The sequence below is a fragment of the Nesoenas mayeri genome (genome assembly GCF_963082525.1).
Source record: "Nesoenas mayeri genome assembly, chromosome: 4".
Classification (NCBI taxonomy): Eukaryota; Metazoa; Chordata; class Aves; order Columbiformes; family Columbidae; genus Nesoenas; species Nesoenas mayeri.
Window position 1 is genome coordinate 7702416 of NC_137540.1, and position 18081 is coordinate 7720496.

The 18081-nt window shown below is 42.1% G+C and overlaps 1 protein-coding gene across 1 annotated transcript in view; it reads right to left on the reverse strand.

The window, feature by feature from the left end:
- Positions 1–253: 253 nt before the first annotated feature.
- ELOVL6 (ELOVL fatty acid elongase 6) overlaps positions 254–18081 on the reverse strand; it is a gene marked incomplete at its 3' end in the record, with an annotated part of 74222 nt that continues 56394 nt past the window's right edge. Inside the window, exons 3-4 of the mRNA XM_080344068.1 lie at positions 2660–2811; positions 254–678 (exon numbers count right to left, since the gene is read on the reverse strand). Coding sequence (XP_080200194.1) covers positions 254–678; positions 2660–2811 — 577 coding nt within the window. The remainder of the gene's footprint in view (positions 679–2659; positions 2812–18081) is intronic.

Sequence of the window (18081 nt, forward strand, 5' to 3'; positions counted from 1 at the left end):
TTTCTTTTCTAGAGCAGACAGGTACAAGAAGGAAGTTGTCTTTCATCAGCAGTCCTTTGAGATAGAGTAGAATTCAGTGAGTCCTCACCATGATAGGATCATAAACTTACTGGGTTAAACCAAGCTAACTTTCCCTAAGCTGCCAAGTTTTAGCTGCACCATACATATATGTTTTTCCTTGTGCCATTTTCTTTTCTTATAATTTTGTTTTTCTTGATGACCCTGAGCTATGGCTTCTGTCTCGTTTCTACCACTAGTCAACCTTCTTTTCTTTTCTGGTTTTGCCGATATAGGCCTCAAAGAAAAAATGGCAGAAGAGCACAAAGTAGCTGAGGTACATGAGAGAGGACCAGATGATGTTCTGCACGTGGGAATGGCACTGGCCCTGCTGCATCCAGGAGAAGACCAGGTAATTGATCACGCAACCGATCAACATCTGAGTGATCTGCGACAAGGTGATGAACATGGCAAACTTGCGTGAGACTCTGAAGCCAGCAGCCCGCAAGGCATAGTAAGAGTACATAACGGCGTGTACTCCGTAGTTCATGGTCATGAACCAGCCACCGCCAGCCACCATGTCCTTGTAGGAATACCACGAATAAAGTAACACAGTAATGTGGTGGTACCAGTGTAAGAAGATGAGCTTCTGTTTCCTAAGAATAATGAATATTGTATCACCTGTAACAAAACAAAACAAAAAGGAAAAAAAATGGAGGGAGGGGAATGAGAAACATATTGAACAATTCCATAATTATTGCGGCGCTCTCTTCCCTTTGCTGCTGCTGCAGTATACACTGGTTTGGAACATGAAAAACCACTCTACATTTGAGAGCCTGTCTGATCCGAGAGCCAGCTTGGCTTCTAATCTCTATGCAATCTTTGGAAAACCAATGTATCCACATTTTCCTGTGTGGATAACCTGAAAATTCCATGGGTTTACTTGGTAGCCCTTTGCTGTAAACATAATCCATTAAAGCCTGAGGTGAGGTAGGTGGATGTATGTGCATCATTTCTGACTGTGAGCCTGTCCATTATATTCTGGGACTAGAAGAGAAATGCAGCTCAATAGAGAGCAGAAAACCCAAAGAGGAAGAAACACGGTGTCATCCAATTCAAATGCCTACCTGGAAACTGAACCTAGTTAAACTCAGCAGAGCCTTTTAAACCACTATGCATAAAGCTTTTGCATATGCAGCCTGCAATACTGAAAGGTTTGTAATTGCCAGAAAAAAATGGTTTCTAGAAAGAAATTTTGTTTACATTGAAATGCACATCCATTCCTGCAAATTCATGTTGCTATTGTAGAGAAGTAAATTTAACTCGTCTTTCATATTTTTTTCTTCCTTCTGCTTCTCATGATTGCACTCAACATCTAAATGAGATATATGCATATATGTATGCTACTTGTTTTCTACTGTTATAGACACAGTGTTTCTGTTTCCAAAAAGCACCTCAATATTTGAATCTGGGGACTTATTTCCATGTATATGTACCCCAGGAAATCCAAATCATGAATATTAGTGATGAGCGGAACTAAAATTGCACTGTCTGCCCAAGGTTTGTAGTGAGCCATAACGCTAATGTTTACTTCATTAGCTGCAAGATGTTGACTCACATTTTCATAAGTAATCATATGTCCAATTTATTGCTGCTGTGCAGTTCTAGCTGATATTTTCCAGATTCAACAACTAAATTTCTGTGGTTTTGCAGTAATTTTAGCAGCAGGAAACCAAGGGATCCTGACAAAGCAAGGCAACTGGTGTCTGTCTCTTTCCAGTTTTTATGGTGATGAATTGCTGTCCTGTAATTTGCTGAATCAAATTCTTTGCTGAAAGGTAAAGACTTATTTTTGCTCTACACCCAAACACAGTCAGTGCTGCAGCCCTTTGAGGTTTAGTAAGAGCATTCTCTGAAATGAAAGCTGGAGGGCTGTTAAATCACTGCCTCCTCTTTCCCATTAAAACAACCCTTTCTTACACTAATAAACCACGGGATGAGAACACATGCAGACTGGCTATTAAGTTGGCTTTGGAACGTATATCCTAAGTACACTTACCAAAAAAATTGCTGGAGAGACAGGCATTTATAAGAATCAGGACTGGAAAAGCTAGGGATATTATGGGAAATTGGTTTCTATTTAGAGGAAGCAGACAGCCACAGCTTTCAATGTTTAGGGAGGAAGCACGTTACTGTTCGTAATCGTACGCCTACACGTGTATTTAAAGAGGAATGCTGCAGAATGCAGGCAGAACCTGCCTCAAAGCTTCTTGCTGACACAGCTGCTGTAGCCCACCCTTCACTTCTGTACCCGCGGGGTGAGCGACTGTCAATTACACTACTCGTATTTGCCTATGAGTAGCTAAGGAAGAGTTGTGGACCAGATTGCTCTTACCTCTTGACTGCCCTGCTATGTATAATCATTACTGTTTACTCCTGGGCTGGGAATGGTCTTATTCAACTGCACATGGCTCTAACTTCAGCCGAGCTGGACTTAATCTCTAGAGACTAAAACATGGAGAGTTTGTGGCTGGTTTTGTTTTCCCACTTTTTCTAAGGCTAAAATGAGGTTTCAACTGCACTGAGACTCTTCTTGTGCTTCCTACACAGACATTTTTACTGTAAATATGCATAGGGAGAGAAAGGGACAGAGGGTACTCACCTAGTTCAGGTGCTTTGCTTAGCACAAATGCATATGCCCAGAATTTGCTGACAGGTCCAATGTAAAAACTCTGGTCACACACTGACTGCTTCAGGCCTTTGGTCATCAAAATGTACAGCATATAAGCACCAGTTCGAACAGCACCGAATATACTTTAAAACAAAAAGAGAAAATGAAGAATGTTGAGTGGACACTTCAAATCTACATGCCATCACTTCAAATCATTGTGAGGAAAAAAAGCCATAAATCTGCCAAAATAATAACTTTGAGAGAGCCTTAGAGCTGGAACAACTCTGCTGGCTTCTAGGAAGTCATTCTGAACTCAGATTTGTAATGCGGACTTCAGCCATATCACCTGGTAAAAGCCTGGAATGGTAACATCAGTGTTTCTTATTTCATTACTACAGGAATGATCCTTCAGTTTTCAGGAGCAGTGGGAGACATCTACTTCAGCTGTAAACAACACGCAGACTTTCGATGGTGATGGCTAGAAGACTACAATAAATTAGTTGATAAAGAGCTGTCATCAACATAATCAGGACCAATTCCCTCTTCTGATTTCCTCAGAGTTTTCTCTTGTCTCTCCCTGTGCTTGTTACACCCACGGGAGCTCTGAGCAGAGAGAAACCCAGGTAGGGCACACAGATTTTGGTGGGGGGTCTCAGACAGGGCTGGTGTTTTGGTGCTCATGCTGACTTCATACTTCATCTCTTAACAGGTCATTGCTAACAGAGGAATCAACTAGTGGATTTGAGTCATATACAGCAAATTCACCCTCACCTCATAAAGGTGAGATGCAAGGTAACAGTGTTCTGTAAAGAACAAACATCAAGAGAGAGATTTGCAATGGTATTACGTAGTGTAGTTACAGAGGAGATAGGCTCAGATAACAAAAGACAAGCAGCTGATGTAAGGAGCAAAGGCTTCTCTCTCAGCAGTGAGGAGCTCTGCAGAAGGAATTGCCTCACTGTTCTACAGCAAGAAAATGCTTGCCCGTTGTCTACTGTTTGCAGCTTGTTGGCCCTTCAAAAGCTTTGATAAATACTGGGTGAAACAAGCAGCTTTCAGAAAAATGGACCAAAGGAAAACCCAGTCTCCTCTGGATCTGAGTGTATCTTACTTTATGCCTATATCTTATGTCCCTGTGCCTCTATGCAGCTACATCTTATCTCACCCCAGCTCCTCTGTGCTTTTCTTACTCATGAATCATCTGGGTCCTGCTCTGCCTTGGCGTCTTTCGTGACTATTGCATGGCAGCAAGCAAACCAAGCCACCTAAAACTGATGTGTAGACACCTGTGGGCAATGCAAGCACCTTTTAGGTAAAGTATGTGGAAGAAGGAACAGTTAATCTGAAATTGTAGATTCTCAGTTACTTGTCCTTGTCTTGTGAAGCCAGTATTCTTTAGAAACATTGTTTTAAAATCATCAAGGCAGACTGAAAAGTTGAGGTCTATGGTAGTTCTTACTGCACTTGGCCACACTGCATATTTCAAGTAAGCCTGTTAAGACAAAAATTGTTGATCAAAGTTCTTCATTTTTTGCACACAGTACTTAGATTGCCAGATTACCCAGTCAAACCTGGCTGCTGCTAAGAAGCAAGGCACTTGCTGTGCATTGTGTGCACCCTGCGGCTGAGGGGAGCACCACACTGCCTGCTGCTCTCAGGGCTCTGTCAGCAGGATCAGAGATGGGGCTCATGCCCGGAGAGAAGTGTTACATCCTGGCTCCTGTGTCCTTACATTTTGATGCAAGGTTTGACTCTCCCATCAGGAAATTCAGATGACAGTGAGCACTTAAGAAGCTATTGTTATAATCTGCTAGTTGTACGGTGGTATTTGCTCATGGGCTCTACTGCCAGATGAGTCTTCTTGTGTGCTATGTGCAAATAGAAAGCCATCCTTCTGTGGTGCAGGTTTGCTGAAGGAGTTTAGCTGACCCTGGGATTCCCATTAGCACTGCCCAAAGCAGTGCACATATTCCCGGGCTCAAGGCAGAGCTGCTGCAGTCTCCCACGTTCATCCACCCCTGCCTGCAAAGAGACAGTGCAATATCCTTAGCATCTACACAGCCCGTAGTGCATCCTCTCTGTGGAGGGTTGTTCCCTCCCAGACACGCTCTCTCAGTGTGCTTTTCTCATGGCTTTTGGGGATCAGTCTTTTTAATTCAGCAGAGAGTGCCAAAACCTGCAGGAGGAGTTTTGAAATGAGGTGCAACTCGTTCTGTGTATTCTCTGGCATTTATAATATCTTTTTTTTTTTTTCTCAGGAGTTGCATTTCTCATTCCCAAGAAGATAGAGATCCTTACTGAGATGCCATCTGATCACTTCCCAAGGCACTGAACTCCACAAGCCATCCAGGGCAGGCTGCTGCTTGCCCCTGTTTTGAGTGGTGGCAAAACTGGGTGGAGGAAGATCAGGTAGAATATCTAATGACATACTGCTTCTCCCATTAGCAAATACCTCAATGCTGACATTAAAATGGGGAAAAAATGAAACTTTAAATTAAGAAATCAAACAGCTGCAAGCAATATGCCCTTCCTTGTACAGAAGCTGTATTGCTTTTCTAAAATATCATTTATTATTAACGTTTTAAAACCAAAGAGAATTCTGTGTCATGAAAACAAGCTCAGATGAGAAGGGCACTTTTTCAAGCAACAGGCAAATGTTGACTTAACTGTAAGTGATGAGTACGGACACCTAGGGATTTAATCTGGACGAGTAACAGCCAAAGAGCAGTTGCCCTGTGGGGATGACAGTGTCACTTTGCTGTCCTTGAGATTATAACAATGTGATTTTTCCTGTTTTCCAGCTGCTCCAGAGCTCTCCTTGGAGTGCAGCGTGTGCACATGCACACACACACTCACACACTGTTCTATAATTTCACAGCACAGTGGCTTCCTCTAGTTCTGTTACTCCAGCTACTGCTCATGGTGTGAGTCAGACTAACCTGATTTCTTTTTTCCAGTAAAAAACGTTACATTTTTCACATAATTCACAAGGGAAGGCTTTATAAATAAGGAGGACAGCAAACTGGAAGTAACTGATTCAATTACCTAAACACATGCCATGAGCAGGTAGCTGTTTAGAAGATGTACCGCATGCCAAAATACTCTCTTGCCAACAAGCACACGCCACCAGAGACAGGAAAAGATCTAATGCACATCTGCAAATGTGCCTTGGACCCAGAGAGCTGGGACTGCTTTTTGTGTCTCTGCCACTTAATCTTGTTTGTTCTGTAAGATAAGACCAACCAACAAATTTCTATCTATCCTGCAAAGACATGATGTGCAGCAGAGTGATAACATTGCTTGCTCAGTAAATCACTTCTGCTTCATTTCGTCCTCGCCCTGCTCTCTGTTGTAGCTTTTGTGAGTTAGTGAAATGAACTGCTTACCAAAGCAGTCTGTCTGGTGGGAATCATCAGCAGGGATTTTAGAAATAAGGTACCAGTGAATTACTGTACGATTACAGCCTTTTGCAACTAGAGAGACTGATCAGAAACAAACTGTACCACCTAATGCAGCCTTCTCATCTATTCAGACTCAAAACATCCTACGTTCTACTCTCTTCAGGCAGTGACTTCTCTGGTAGATTAACAAATGCCCAATTGATATTTTACTGTCCATAATATGATCAAAATATATCCATGAGTAAAATAAAAACCTGATACTTTTTCCTCACAAACTTGTTTTCAAACAAGGGCCTCAAAACACATCCCATGCATGGGTTAGGCGCAGCATTAAGAAGCAGGGAAACTGAGGGCTGGGGAGGTAGAGGATGGGAAGAGAAAGCAGGTGTTAGTGGCCAAAGCCTACAACTGCTTTCTGTTCCCACCAGCCAGAAGGGAGTGAAGTATTTGTTTCTCAAAAGCCTGAAAGGGCTTACACATAAAGAAAAGTTATAAGTTGTACATAAAAAAAGTTAAAAGTTCAGCACAGAATATAGCAACATTTCCTAAAGGATTTAAGTGCTGTGATATTCACAGAGCAGAATTTCTCTGCCCTGGTTTGCGTCTTAAAAAAACCTGTAAACTAACCAAAGATAGCATGCAAACTGTATCTGCAGAATGAGGTAAAGATAGCATTAAGGGGAACAGTAATCTTGACTATGGCTAAGGTGAATGTAAAATACATCAGCTAAGCTACATGTCAAAAGCGGAGTATCTTATTTTCAAAAGCATGCCATCCTGTGTTCACAGCACCAGCAGAGAGCAGCAGGGAGCCTGAAGACAGCAAGATCCAGCTGTGCGGCACAAAATTAAGGTCTGGTAGAGCCTTCCTTACCCAGGCACACAGACAGTTCAACACAGCCCTAAACCACTGGTGCCCAGCTGGTTTAACCAGTCTTCGAGGTGTGGGGCTGCCTGCTGCTTCAGGTGTGCTGGGCAGGTCCAGCAGCGAGCCGGCTGGGCTCTCACAGGTCTGGCTCCAGTCTCCAGCCTGGGGCTCAGCTAGAGGAGAGAAGGACTCTTAAATTCTGCCCTGACCTGTTTACATGGAGACTCACAGACTCCAAGCAAGTGTCTGTGCGCCGGGAGCACAGGGAGGTGCAGAGCGTGTGGTCCTCCTCAGTGAAACCACATGGAACAACAGAGGGTGCTCCTGGGAGAACAGCTGAGATCACTTTATGTGCAGAGCCACAGCCCTCAGACTGCAGCCTGCTTGTACCATAGCAATGGGAAAACAGGGAAGCAGGTTGTTTTATTTTTATATATTTTTTTTTTCATTTCAGCATGCAAAATATTTGCAGAAGCACTCTGAGTTCAAAACAGATGTTTAAAGGTCAGCAGGTGAAGAATGCGGAGCTTCCTACACGTTCCTTCATGAGAAATCAAACCACGTTCACCTTTCTGTTCTCTTCAGGAGTATTTCAGCGGTCATATCAAGTTTCCCTTCTCCTGCTGAAGACCTGGTCTCTTAACACAGTGAAATGGCCTTTCTATGCCCTTCTGATTTAAAACCTGAGGTCCTCAGAGAAGAGGAAGGAGTTGTGGTTCTAATGATGGGGCACAGCAGCACGGGATGCACACCAAGCCCTTGGTCTGACAGGGCAGAGCAGCAGGGCAGTCCCAGAGCACACCTGGAGAAAGCAGGTACTGTGAAAGAGCAACCCAATATTTCTGTGCTTAGCCAAGTAACAGAAAAGGTAAAATATGAACTGATACTGGGAAAATGCATGGGGAAGGATCTGTAAGAGAAACAGCTCTCTGAACCAGGTTTCTTGAAAAGAAATGCAGCTGAAGCCACTTTCATCAGATAGCTCTGAGGTTCCCAACAGGGCAGTTACCCCCAAATCAGTAAAGAAACTGAAACTCCTGATTATCAAGCAGGTGGTGTCTCTTGATGTGAAGGAACGCCTCATATCTTTCAGCCATTTGCTTGCTGTGCCCTTTGATTAATTCCTAAAATAAGCTTGCAACAAAGCAATGTTGCAACATGACTGACAGGTTTGTTTTGTAGTTCTTTGAAAGTATGGAGCTTTTCTTCTCCACCTGGTAAGGGCGAGCTTCTTTACAATCACTCTTGCCTTCTGCAGTCTCATGAGACGTGGTCCCAGAGTACCAGCCCACCACTGATGTGCACCAAGCAGCTGGGGCAGCAGGGACAGGGCTGGGTGACAGCTTTCTTACAAAACTGATGGATTTTGGAGCTAGAAATGAAACTATTTGCAGGAGATTTCTATCTGTCCGCCTCAAAACTCTGCTTTGGCCATATGAGAAGGAACAGTAGTTTTTGCTAACTAAAAAGACAGAGACACATCTCTGGAGGATGCAAGCATTGAAGGGGCTGCTTGCCTTGCAAACCAGCCAAGTTGCCTTTTTCTAAGCTTGCCACAGGTTTTTCTAAGGTTTTTCTAAGCTTGCCACAGAATTTTTACTAGGTAGTTTCAGATAAAGTTGGCAGGTCAGTGTTGGGAAATGGCCCTTTCCAGGGAGGAAGCACATGAGGATAACTCCTACCTAGCAATCATGGCAGGAGTTCTGGGAACATCCATTTGTAGAGTGACCACACACACTGTATATACAGCTGTATTGTAAGAAGATACACCTAAACTGTTGTCTGTGCAGACAGGTGAGGTAGTCAGATCACAGGGTGCTTGCTGTTTTGCTGTTGCTGTGGTGATCATACTATCAGACCAGAGGGAAAGATGGAAGATTTAATGAACCGTTGGACTGCTCCCAACCTAAAATCTGTGTGTACGTTTTGTGGTGGCTTCAGGTCCCACAGGAGCAGACCGCTCTGGGAAACTGCTAAGCTTTGTGTCAAAAAGAAAAGACCATCAAACATTTTTTTCCGGTTCTCCAAGGATATTGCTGTAGTGAGGGTAGTTTCTTTTTACAGTTGAGCCAAAAAGAAAGGGAATGTCCAGGTTAAAGTGGTTATCCGGGTGGTTTCAAATGCAGAAAGGATATTAAGGTCTGGCTTGGACTGACCAGAATTAGAGACCAACAGACTTTTACTGGTGCCTGGGTGCTTATTTAAAGCCAATTGTTCCTAAATAATTGTGTGGGTAGATGTGCCAGACAGTTTTGAGGCTGGGAAAGGAATTAAAACCATAAGAGTGGCCTCTCCAAGAGCCTGCATTACAGAGCCGGCATTCACTCCACCGTAGGGAGGGGACCGGCGAGACTGACCGCCACACACTGACCTCCCAGCGTATGGATGCAAAGGGTGAGTGAAAAATATGCTTCCTGGCTAATTAAGTTTCCTCAAACTCAATTATGTGTCCACAGGCATGTGTTCACACGGTATCACAGAGAGTAAATGTGGGTCCTGCAGGCCCCCCTTCCTAGGGAGTGGATGTGTGCAGGAACGTAGCAAAGGAGCAGCACAACCCACCAGAATTTGCAATTGCTTTGCTCTGCTTTCTGACACCCAAGCTGCTCTTGGGTGTTTGTGGACTGGTGAGATTTCACTGCAGCTGTTCCTCCCTTCCTTCTATTTTAAATTGATCACCTCTTCACTTTTTTTTTTGGTCCAAATGATGTGCACATTCATCCATATCTGACTTGGGAAGCTTTGCAGACTAAAGGGAGGAGCAGTACTACCTTCCCTGGGCATTGTGCAACACGTGATGGTGAAATATTAAAAACAAAACAAAACAAAACAAAAGGTTGGATTTTACAGATGGAATAAAAGAAGAGCGTAGGAATTAATAAACCCTCTGACAATTTTAATATATAGTTTCACTAAAGGGTTGTCGGACTACCTAAATGTTATCTCAGATGTGACTCCCGTCTTAGTTTGCCTTGGTTGTATTCAAATGCAGTTCCATAAAATCCTGGATCTTCTCGTTTTTAAACACATGTAGAAACCACAAGGTTGCTTTAGGCATATCTTTGATTGCAAAATCATTATATTCTTACTGTACGTTGAGAAACCATGCGCTTGGAAACCAGCCATTAAGTACAAATGAAATGTGGGCAAACACTAAAAGATACTATTTGGCTGTTGTTCAGTGACCTACATGGAATTAATGGCTCTTATTTTGATCTCAAGGAGTTAATGAGAGCTGTGGCTAAGTCAGTGCAATATGACATGTCCTCTAATCTCACAGAAAAGCAGCCTAGAAAAGGATCTGGTACCCAACGTCCTAAATGGTCAATGTGACACAAGGACAGCCTATATGAAGTATTCATACATATAACTGACTAGAAAAACCAGCTTTGTAAGTCTGTACCTGGTTATTAAAAATATTTTGCTAGGTTTGTGGAACTAAGGGCTATATTTTCCAAATTAAATAAATCAGTCTCTTGGTCACTGAAGGATACACAGTGATATGGTATTCTAAGTCATAAACTTTAAAAAGAGTAGTACTGACTATGGATTTGGTCTCTCTTAACTCTAAATGTAACATTTATGAGGCATTTTATAAGCATTTAAAAGAGAAGACTTCTTAATAGTGAATTACTTTGAAATCCTAGGGAGACACTTGTTCAAATTACAGCTGATGAATTTAGCACAACTATTAATTTAAAAATAAATAGCAAAGAAAATCAATGTAATTAGGCTGTTGTTTCCTCACCCTTAGACATTTCTGAAGTGCTTTCAAGCAATGCCAAGGTTAGTGATGAAGAAAGGGAGACCTAATCCTGCAGAAGGACTGTTTTTATAAAACACTTGTAAAGCATTTCCCTGTTTTACCTCCTAGAACTGATTCAGGTACCTCCCTGGAAGACTCCATCTCCTCATCGAATCCATCTGTGATGGAAAGGACATCTCTATTCTCTCCACAGAGAATTTTGGATTTTGGATTTTGGTCTTGTCTGCTTTTTAACAGCCAAGAGACCTACCAGCTCCAGCTTGGGCTCATCCAAAATTACCAATGGCTCAACCATATTCAGGACAGCAAAGGCTTTAGCTCAGGCGTCCCTATATGAAGAACTGCCAAGTACAAAGCTGCTTGTAAGATGGGGCTTCTTCACATTCAGACCTCACCTCCTTCAGACTTCTGTATGTGTTGGCGTCTTTAAGGCCCTTAGCACTGTATTTGTGAGTATTTCACAGTTCTTAATGGCCTTTACTCTTGTGACAGCCTTGTCTAAGCATTAAGACCCATTTCAAAGACAGAGAGGTGAGGCAAACTGAAATTTAAGTGTCCTGTCAAAAATCTCTGTCTGAGCCAGGATAAGAAATTATGTGCAACATCACGAGTTGTGGTTCAGTGCCCTGCCCAAGAGGCCTGTTTGATGTAAGCAGGAAGAGCTTTGACCTCACTCTGCATCAGTGAAAACAGTATTATTGAATTAAGAGTAAACATGCTCCAGTAGGAGGAATTTTCTTCATAGAGTCCTTTGACCTACTATAGATTTTCTTCTCACTTTTTAAAGTTACTCTCTAAACCTTCAAGTCCCAAACCCTCCATCTTAATTACCCGAGGTACACCTATATCTTCAAAGATAAATAGTTTAAAGACATAAAAGCCGCCGTTACACCTCTTAATATCACATTTTCATTGTCTGCACGTCTGATATTTTGGCAGCATGCTTTCAGGACTTAAAAATACAGAGTGATGTGCAGAGAGATACAAAGTTGTGCTGTCCTAGAAGCACAAAGAGCTGAAAACTTCCTGAATTAGCTGGAAGATCAGATAAGAGTAACACATGTCTTCTACAGACTCGGTCAGACTCTTGCTTCCCCTCTGTTTTCTCTGGATTTATTAGGCAAATACCAGTGTGGATTTGGCCTGATAGAGATGAACACAAGCCACAGAGAATGTGAACCTACAGAGTGACTTTTAAGAGCATCCCTGCCTCTACCTCCCCATCACTGGAGATATAACCAGTGAGTCAGCCATAGACAAAGCCAGAAAACTAAACTCTTGTTGTAAAAAGGAAAAAAAATCTCATTATTTCAAAGTCAGCCTTGCACAGGACTGCAATGCTCACTTTTTATATGTCTGGGATTTAGGACTATCATGATGCTACTGTGCATCTAAGTTGAACTCCTTTCCGCTCTATATGGTTTGTGTTTCACTGGGGGAAAAAAAAAAATCAGTCACACACTGGGTATCATTTTCCTGTATTTTCCTTTAACAAAACTAACTTTGTGCACAGATATGAAAACGTTACCGAGTCTTCCCCGGTGCTGATGAGCTATGGCAACTATTTACGTGCTTATTCTGTCTATGGCAATTTTAGCGCAAAACTGTATTTTAGCGTAAAATTGTAATATTAGAGAAGGAGGTTAATGCTACCATATTTTACCCATTTGTAACTGTGTTTAGATAACCACATGCTCAGTTACCACAATTCAGTTGCTAGCAGACAACTGAAAGCACAGTAACTCCCTTGTGCACCTGTGTCCTCCAAGGCCTAGGCTATTGATAAAATTATTTGGGATCATTATTTATTCTCTTAAAATGGGCAGGAACAAAAAAAACCTATGGAAAAAGCACCTTGGTCCCAGGAAGTACCTTTTCCCTATGGTAACTGAACACATATAAAAGCACGTTTTCTAAAGTTAACAGAACAGTCTTTTAAGAGCACTTATGTTAATCTCATTCTTTAAAAAGAACACACAACTCATCCTTTTCAGCCCAATCGTCTGAAAGGCCATAAGGTAACTATATTCTTCACAATGACTAAACTATTGCAATTAAGAGCACAATTTTCAAAAAGGTTTTAGACTAAGAAATGTTTTTAGCTTCCCAGAAAGCTTGAAATGACTAACTTTTTTGTTCCCACTTGCAATTTTACCTCTCTAGCTGAGGCAACATGTTATTTGAAAAAACGCTCATTTTCTTCGAGGAGGCACATGTGACAACCAGCGATGGGCATCTCCTGTGGCTCCTCTGCTTTGAGCTCCGGTACCCATGTATTCCCCAGCAGTTTTGCAGCTTCTCTGGCGCTCCAGCCCTGGTTCCATGGGCAGGCTGTGCTGTTTAATCAGACTGGTGAATGCAGCTAAAATAGCCATCCCTCCACCTAAGAGAAGTTAATTGCTCTCGGTCCCCATGGGGAAATTGAAGACCAGGGAATGCAGGAGTCTTTCCAGCCAGGCTTGGCACTACACAGTTCAGAATGTGGCACCGTGCTCTGAGCAGATACTCACTCTGCTCTGCAAAACCATTCAAAAGGCGTTAAAGATGCTGGTTTGCAGCACTCGGCTGGATTTTGTTTCAAATAGGGTTCCTTTAGAGGGTGACAGAAAATCCCAAGACTGACTCAAAGCTTGGAAATATATTTAGGATATGGTTGAGAATGGAGCAGAAACAGTACCAATGCTGCATTAAGTACCATTCCCATTATATATGCTTGGTACATATTCTATATATATAATCCACTGCCCTGAATAACAGAATTGGAGGCCTCCAACACATACTTACTCTAACAGTTACCATCTCTGCAAGAGCACAAGAACACCAAGAATTTAACAAGCCCCAACAGCAAAATCTTCCTTCTACCGTCTTGCTACCCAAATGCTCCTCAACTTCTCCCCCTGCCCATCTCCTGACCAGGAAGCAGAAGAGCTGGGTCTGGTAGCTCAGTCCTCCCTCGCCCTCCTTGAAGGTGAGGGAGTCCCATTCAGGGTGAAGTCTAAGCCACAGTATTGTTAAGGGAAAGGAAAGGGGAAGATGAGGAATAACATATGCTTTTCTCAGTGTGGTGCTCACCTAAAACCTGCTGGTCAGCAGTAGTGAAGTATTTTATAATGGGGCGCTCTATGTCTCAATACCACGTGTGTGAGCAAAACTTGTGCTGATCTCTGCAGTTTTCATCATTCTTTTTGGCAAAAGGCTTCTCTTTGCATAGATTTATGCATACTTTGAGGTTTGGGTTCAGTCCTATCAAAATCCCAAAGCAAAATTTGAGATAATTCCCCTTCCATCTCTCAAAGAACCCTCCCATCACTGAACCAAGCACACAAGCCCTGCTTTTCAGACCTTTCTACAGTATCTGATCCAGATGTCTCTTTAGCAAGCTTTTCAATGCAAATCATTTGAGTTTTCAGTTGGGACCAGAACCTGAAGCCAGGCCAGCTCTGAGCAATTTAAAAACTGTGCAAATATTTTACATGGCCCTAAGAAATAATATATCATTTGTGCAGGTTTGTATACCCATAAGCATATGAATACATGTCTGGGTGGTTATTACTTTCCCATGTGATAAATTTTGGGGAGGGAAATGAGGTATATTAAAGTGACAGCTCACTCTGTGGTTTTCAAGTGAGGGCAGATCCTGTGCTCCTTGCATCAGTCTTTTTTGTCCTCCTTGGCAATAAATCGCTCCACATGGGGCCACTCCCTCCAGTCCTTCCCTCTCGTCAGCAGATTTCCTGGTCACAACTCACCTGGCTCCCGAAACTATTTCTTTGTTCCTTTTATTGACAAAACTGAGAAGAAAACCAGGCTTAACTATTTCCTTCCCTCTGCTGGGACCTCATTAAGCATACCCAAACAGCGACATCTCTGCAGGGCTCCGGATCAATGGACACTGTCATCTGGAGATTTTAATCACATTAACACCACAGCAGAGCAAAGTCCATCTGATTCTCCCGTGCTAAAGTGGCAGGCTCAACACTTCTGCCAATTGCTGCATCAACTACTTGGAAGGCTTATTTATACGTGTGGACAAAAATCAATCTGCCACAGCTACTGCCTTCCAGTCTCTCCTCACAGAGCTGAATTCCCTCTCCAGGAAATGCAATTTGATTCCCCGGACCTGCCTTCTTTATGATGGGGATTAGCTATATTCAGACAATCCTGAGGAGCAGAGTACAAAAATAATCAATAAAACAACGCTTTGTGAGCTGGTGGAATAACCTGCACCACTTACAAAGCACAGCAGAAAAACAAATGCCAGGGCTAGATTGCTGCCAGCAGTCTTTGCAGCAGAGGAGATGGTAATTGGTGGTGGTAAAAAGGATTATACTTGCATGGAGAGTCGTGCACAAAGCACTCAGTGGCTATACAAGGCCCACTGGGTTTTGGTGGAGATAAACAAGGAGGAACGGTCAGGCTGAAGGGCAGTTGCACTCAATCATTACCCCAGGAACATGAGAGAATAGCAGAGGTTGCTTACAGGGACACCCATGTAACCACACACTGCTGAAAAATGGAACTGTTTTTCTTTTGGCGAATGAAAAATAATTTTTCAGCTGTACCCACGCATCCCTGAGTCTCATCCGACTTCCCAAGAGTCAGTTACAAGCTAATCAATAGTAATTACCTATCATCCGGTCTTGCTGCTGTCCTCAATGTGCTGTTACCTGATGCTGCTCCCTGATTATCCAGCACATGGAAGGCAGGAACAATATTTCTTGATGAAAGCTATTGTTTCTTGAGCAGTAACTCACTCTTCCATCACTAAATAATAATTGGACTTTCGTTGCAGTTAAAGATCCCTGGCACCCTGTGAAGGCTGTATACTTGAGATATTTTTCTGTCCGGAAACATTTCCTAGTTTTTAGATATTTATCTCAGCAAGTTTGGAATGTGGCTGAATTACTAAAAAGACAAAAAAACCCCAACCAAACACAATTTTCAATTTAAGCCCTGTGTTTGGTGCGAAATCTCATAAGAATTAAAGAATCCATCTAAGGATTTCTAAAGTAGCCCATAAGGATTCATAAGCACAGTGTAACTCTTAAGCAATCCTCAAAGAATGCTTCAGGGGCATTTGCACTTATTCCTGTGTCGTTACTGAAATTATTCTCAGCATCCAACATTATCTCAAGAAAATTTTAGAATAACTGTAATATTGCAGTGATTTAAAAGATAATCCAAAAAAAGTGGCTTAGCTATTTCTGCAGGATAAGTTAAAGATACTTAAAGGATCAAACGTATCACGTTCATGGAGTAACTGTCATGTATAGCATTGAAATATATGTATGTATCAGGAATTTGAAATTATCCTCGGCAAATAAAGCTAAAAAGTAATAAAGCAAAAGATTTAGCAGAGAATCCAGCTAGCCAATGGAGCTAGCCACCACTAAAGCTGTAAAACAGGCAGATAACAAAGCAAGCAAAATCTAAGTTACAGGGAACGCCTAGCATTTGACAGAACAAAGAAGGCTTAAAGAAGCTAAAAGTTATAATACAGCTGTAATGAGCTGCTCAGATCCATAAATTTAATGGCATTTACAGGCCCAGAACACTGACCTTCCTTTTTCACTCTGTCCTCCCTGGGCAGCACTCCTGCAAGTGTCTGGAGAAGTTCAGATCTCAGGGACTCGCCAACAGTTGATAAATAATAAGTATATTTTATTTATTCAGCAACCTAGGTAAGATGCCGAATGGTACAGGCACGAGGATGCTCATTCGTTTGGAAGTTGTTAAACTCCTCACGTACTTTGCTAAACCCCGGCTCGACACCCGTGTGTGACCCTGTGTGTGCGCAGCGCTCGGTTCCGCAGTGTTTATCTGCTCGTCCGCAGATGCAATGTTGGATTTGACAGGTCCTGCAAGTTAACACCTCTCAGTGTTCTATTTCCCGCTGTCTCCAACAAGCACAAGCTGTTGAGGACTTACTCAGGAGAAAATACACAGAGATTCCTGTTCCCCAGGGATTTCTGCACAGGGAAGGATCTTTTACCAGGCACACAAACCAAGTACTGAGGATGAGTAAATTGCAGAAGTGCCACCACATGGGGACAGATGGGAGGCTTGATTTCTTCCGAATGCATTATCTACTTTCTCTCTAGTACAGTTCCCTTCTTAAGCCAGCAGACAGATGTTGTTTATTCCTAAAATACACTTTTCAGTCTGTTCCCTGTTTAAAATGGAGAGGAAAAGTCTCACTCCTGGGGGGCTCTGCTTTGAGCCTGCGAGGGCTCCCGTGGGCTGGGGCAGGGTGATCTCGGGAGGAAGATGTAATTCCAGGTGACAAACTGACTGTCGACACTCAATGATTACCAGAGTGGGGAGGGAATAGGGGCAAAATGAGCACAACAGCTGCTTCCTAAAAAATTCACTGAATTCACTTTGCTAAGATGTTCGGTTTTCCAGTAATAAAGACAAACAAGCAAACAAACAGCCAGAGGAAAAAAACACAAAGTTTCTAAAGAATGGAGGCCCGTTTTAGCACTGAAACAAGATTTTCACAGGAATTTATAGCCAGTCCTATCCACTTCTTCTGCAAAGTAGCATTGGCCAGGTCACATAGTGAATCCTTGTTTACTTTTGATTAGGCCTTATTAGGTAAAAACAGTAAAACCAGTTTACATTCAAAATTATATTGATGGACACAACAGAATCCACAGCAGTACCAGCAAAGTGAGGTGAGATTTCAGAAGGTGGGCACAGCATTTTGTCATGTGGCATCAATTACAATTCTTGGAATAAAGATATTTTTCATGGCACGTTCTTACTTGGAATAAATAAGGTATATATTGAGATACCTCTTCTTAATGGTATTTTATTCCTCTTAGTCTACATGTTTTTATCACCTCTACGCTGTTTTTTTAATGGCAACTAGCATTTGTTTTGCTATGTATAAATTCACTCTACATGGCACTGTTTGTATTTCCCTATTGGGATTACAGTTCAGCTTACAGAAAAGAATTTTTTCTTCTTAAACTGTTAAATCTCATCCAAGGGATTTTTTTTGTCTTCTCTCTAATCAGTTTGAATTCCCACTGTTCACTCAACTTTCAGCTTTTGCTCGAAAATGGTAACTAAAAACATGTTTCTGATATCTGTTACAATCAGGTAAGTACATAAAGATGAACATGGTCCTACAGACATAAATTACTGAGTATGTATACATTAAGCATTTCACTAATTAGGGTTCTGAGAAATGTCCTACTGAGAATATGCACTAATGCTATACAAATATAGGGAATGTTTCACATGGAATTCACTTGCTTTTAAGTTTATAAACCAGAAGATTATTAGTTCACCTTAACGTCTGCTTATTAATTTTAATGTTAATTGGCAAATATTGCTCTTTTCAGTAATTAATTTTCTCTTTGAATGGCTT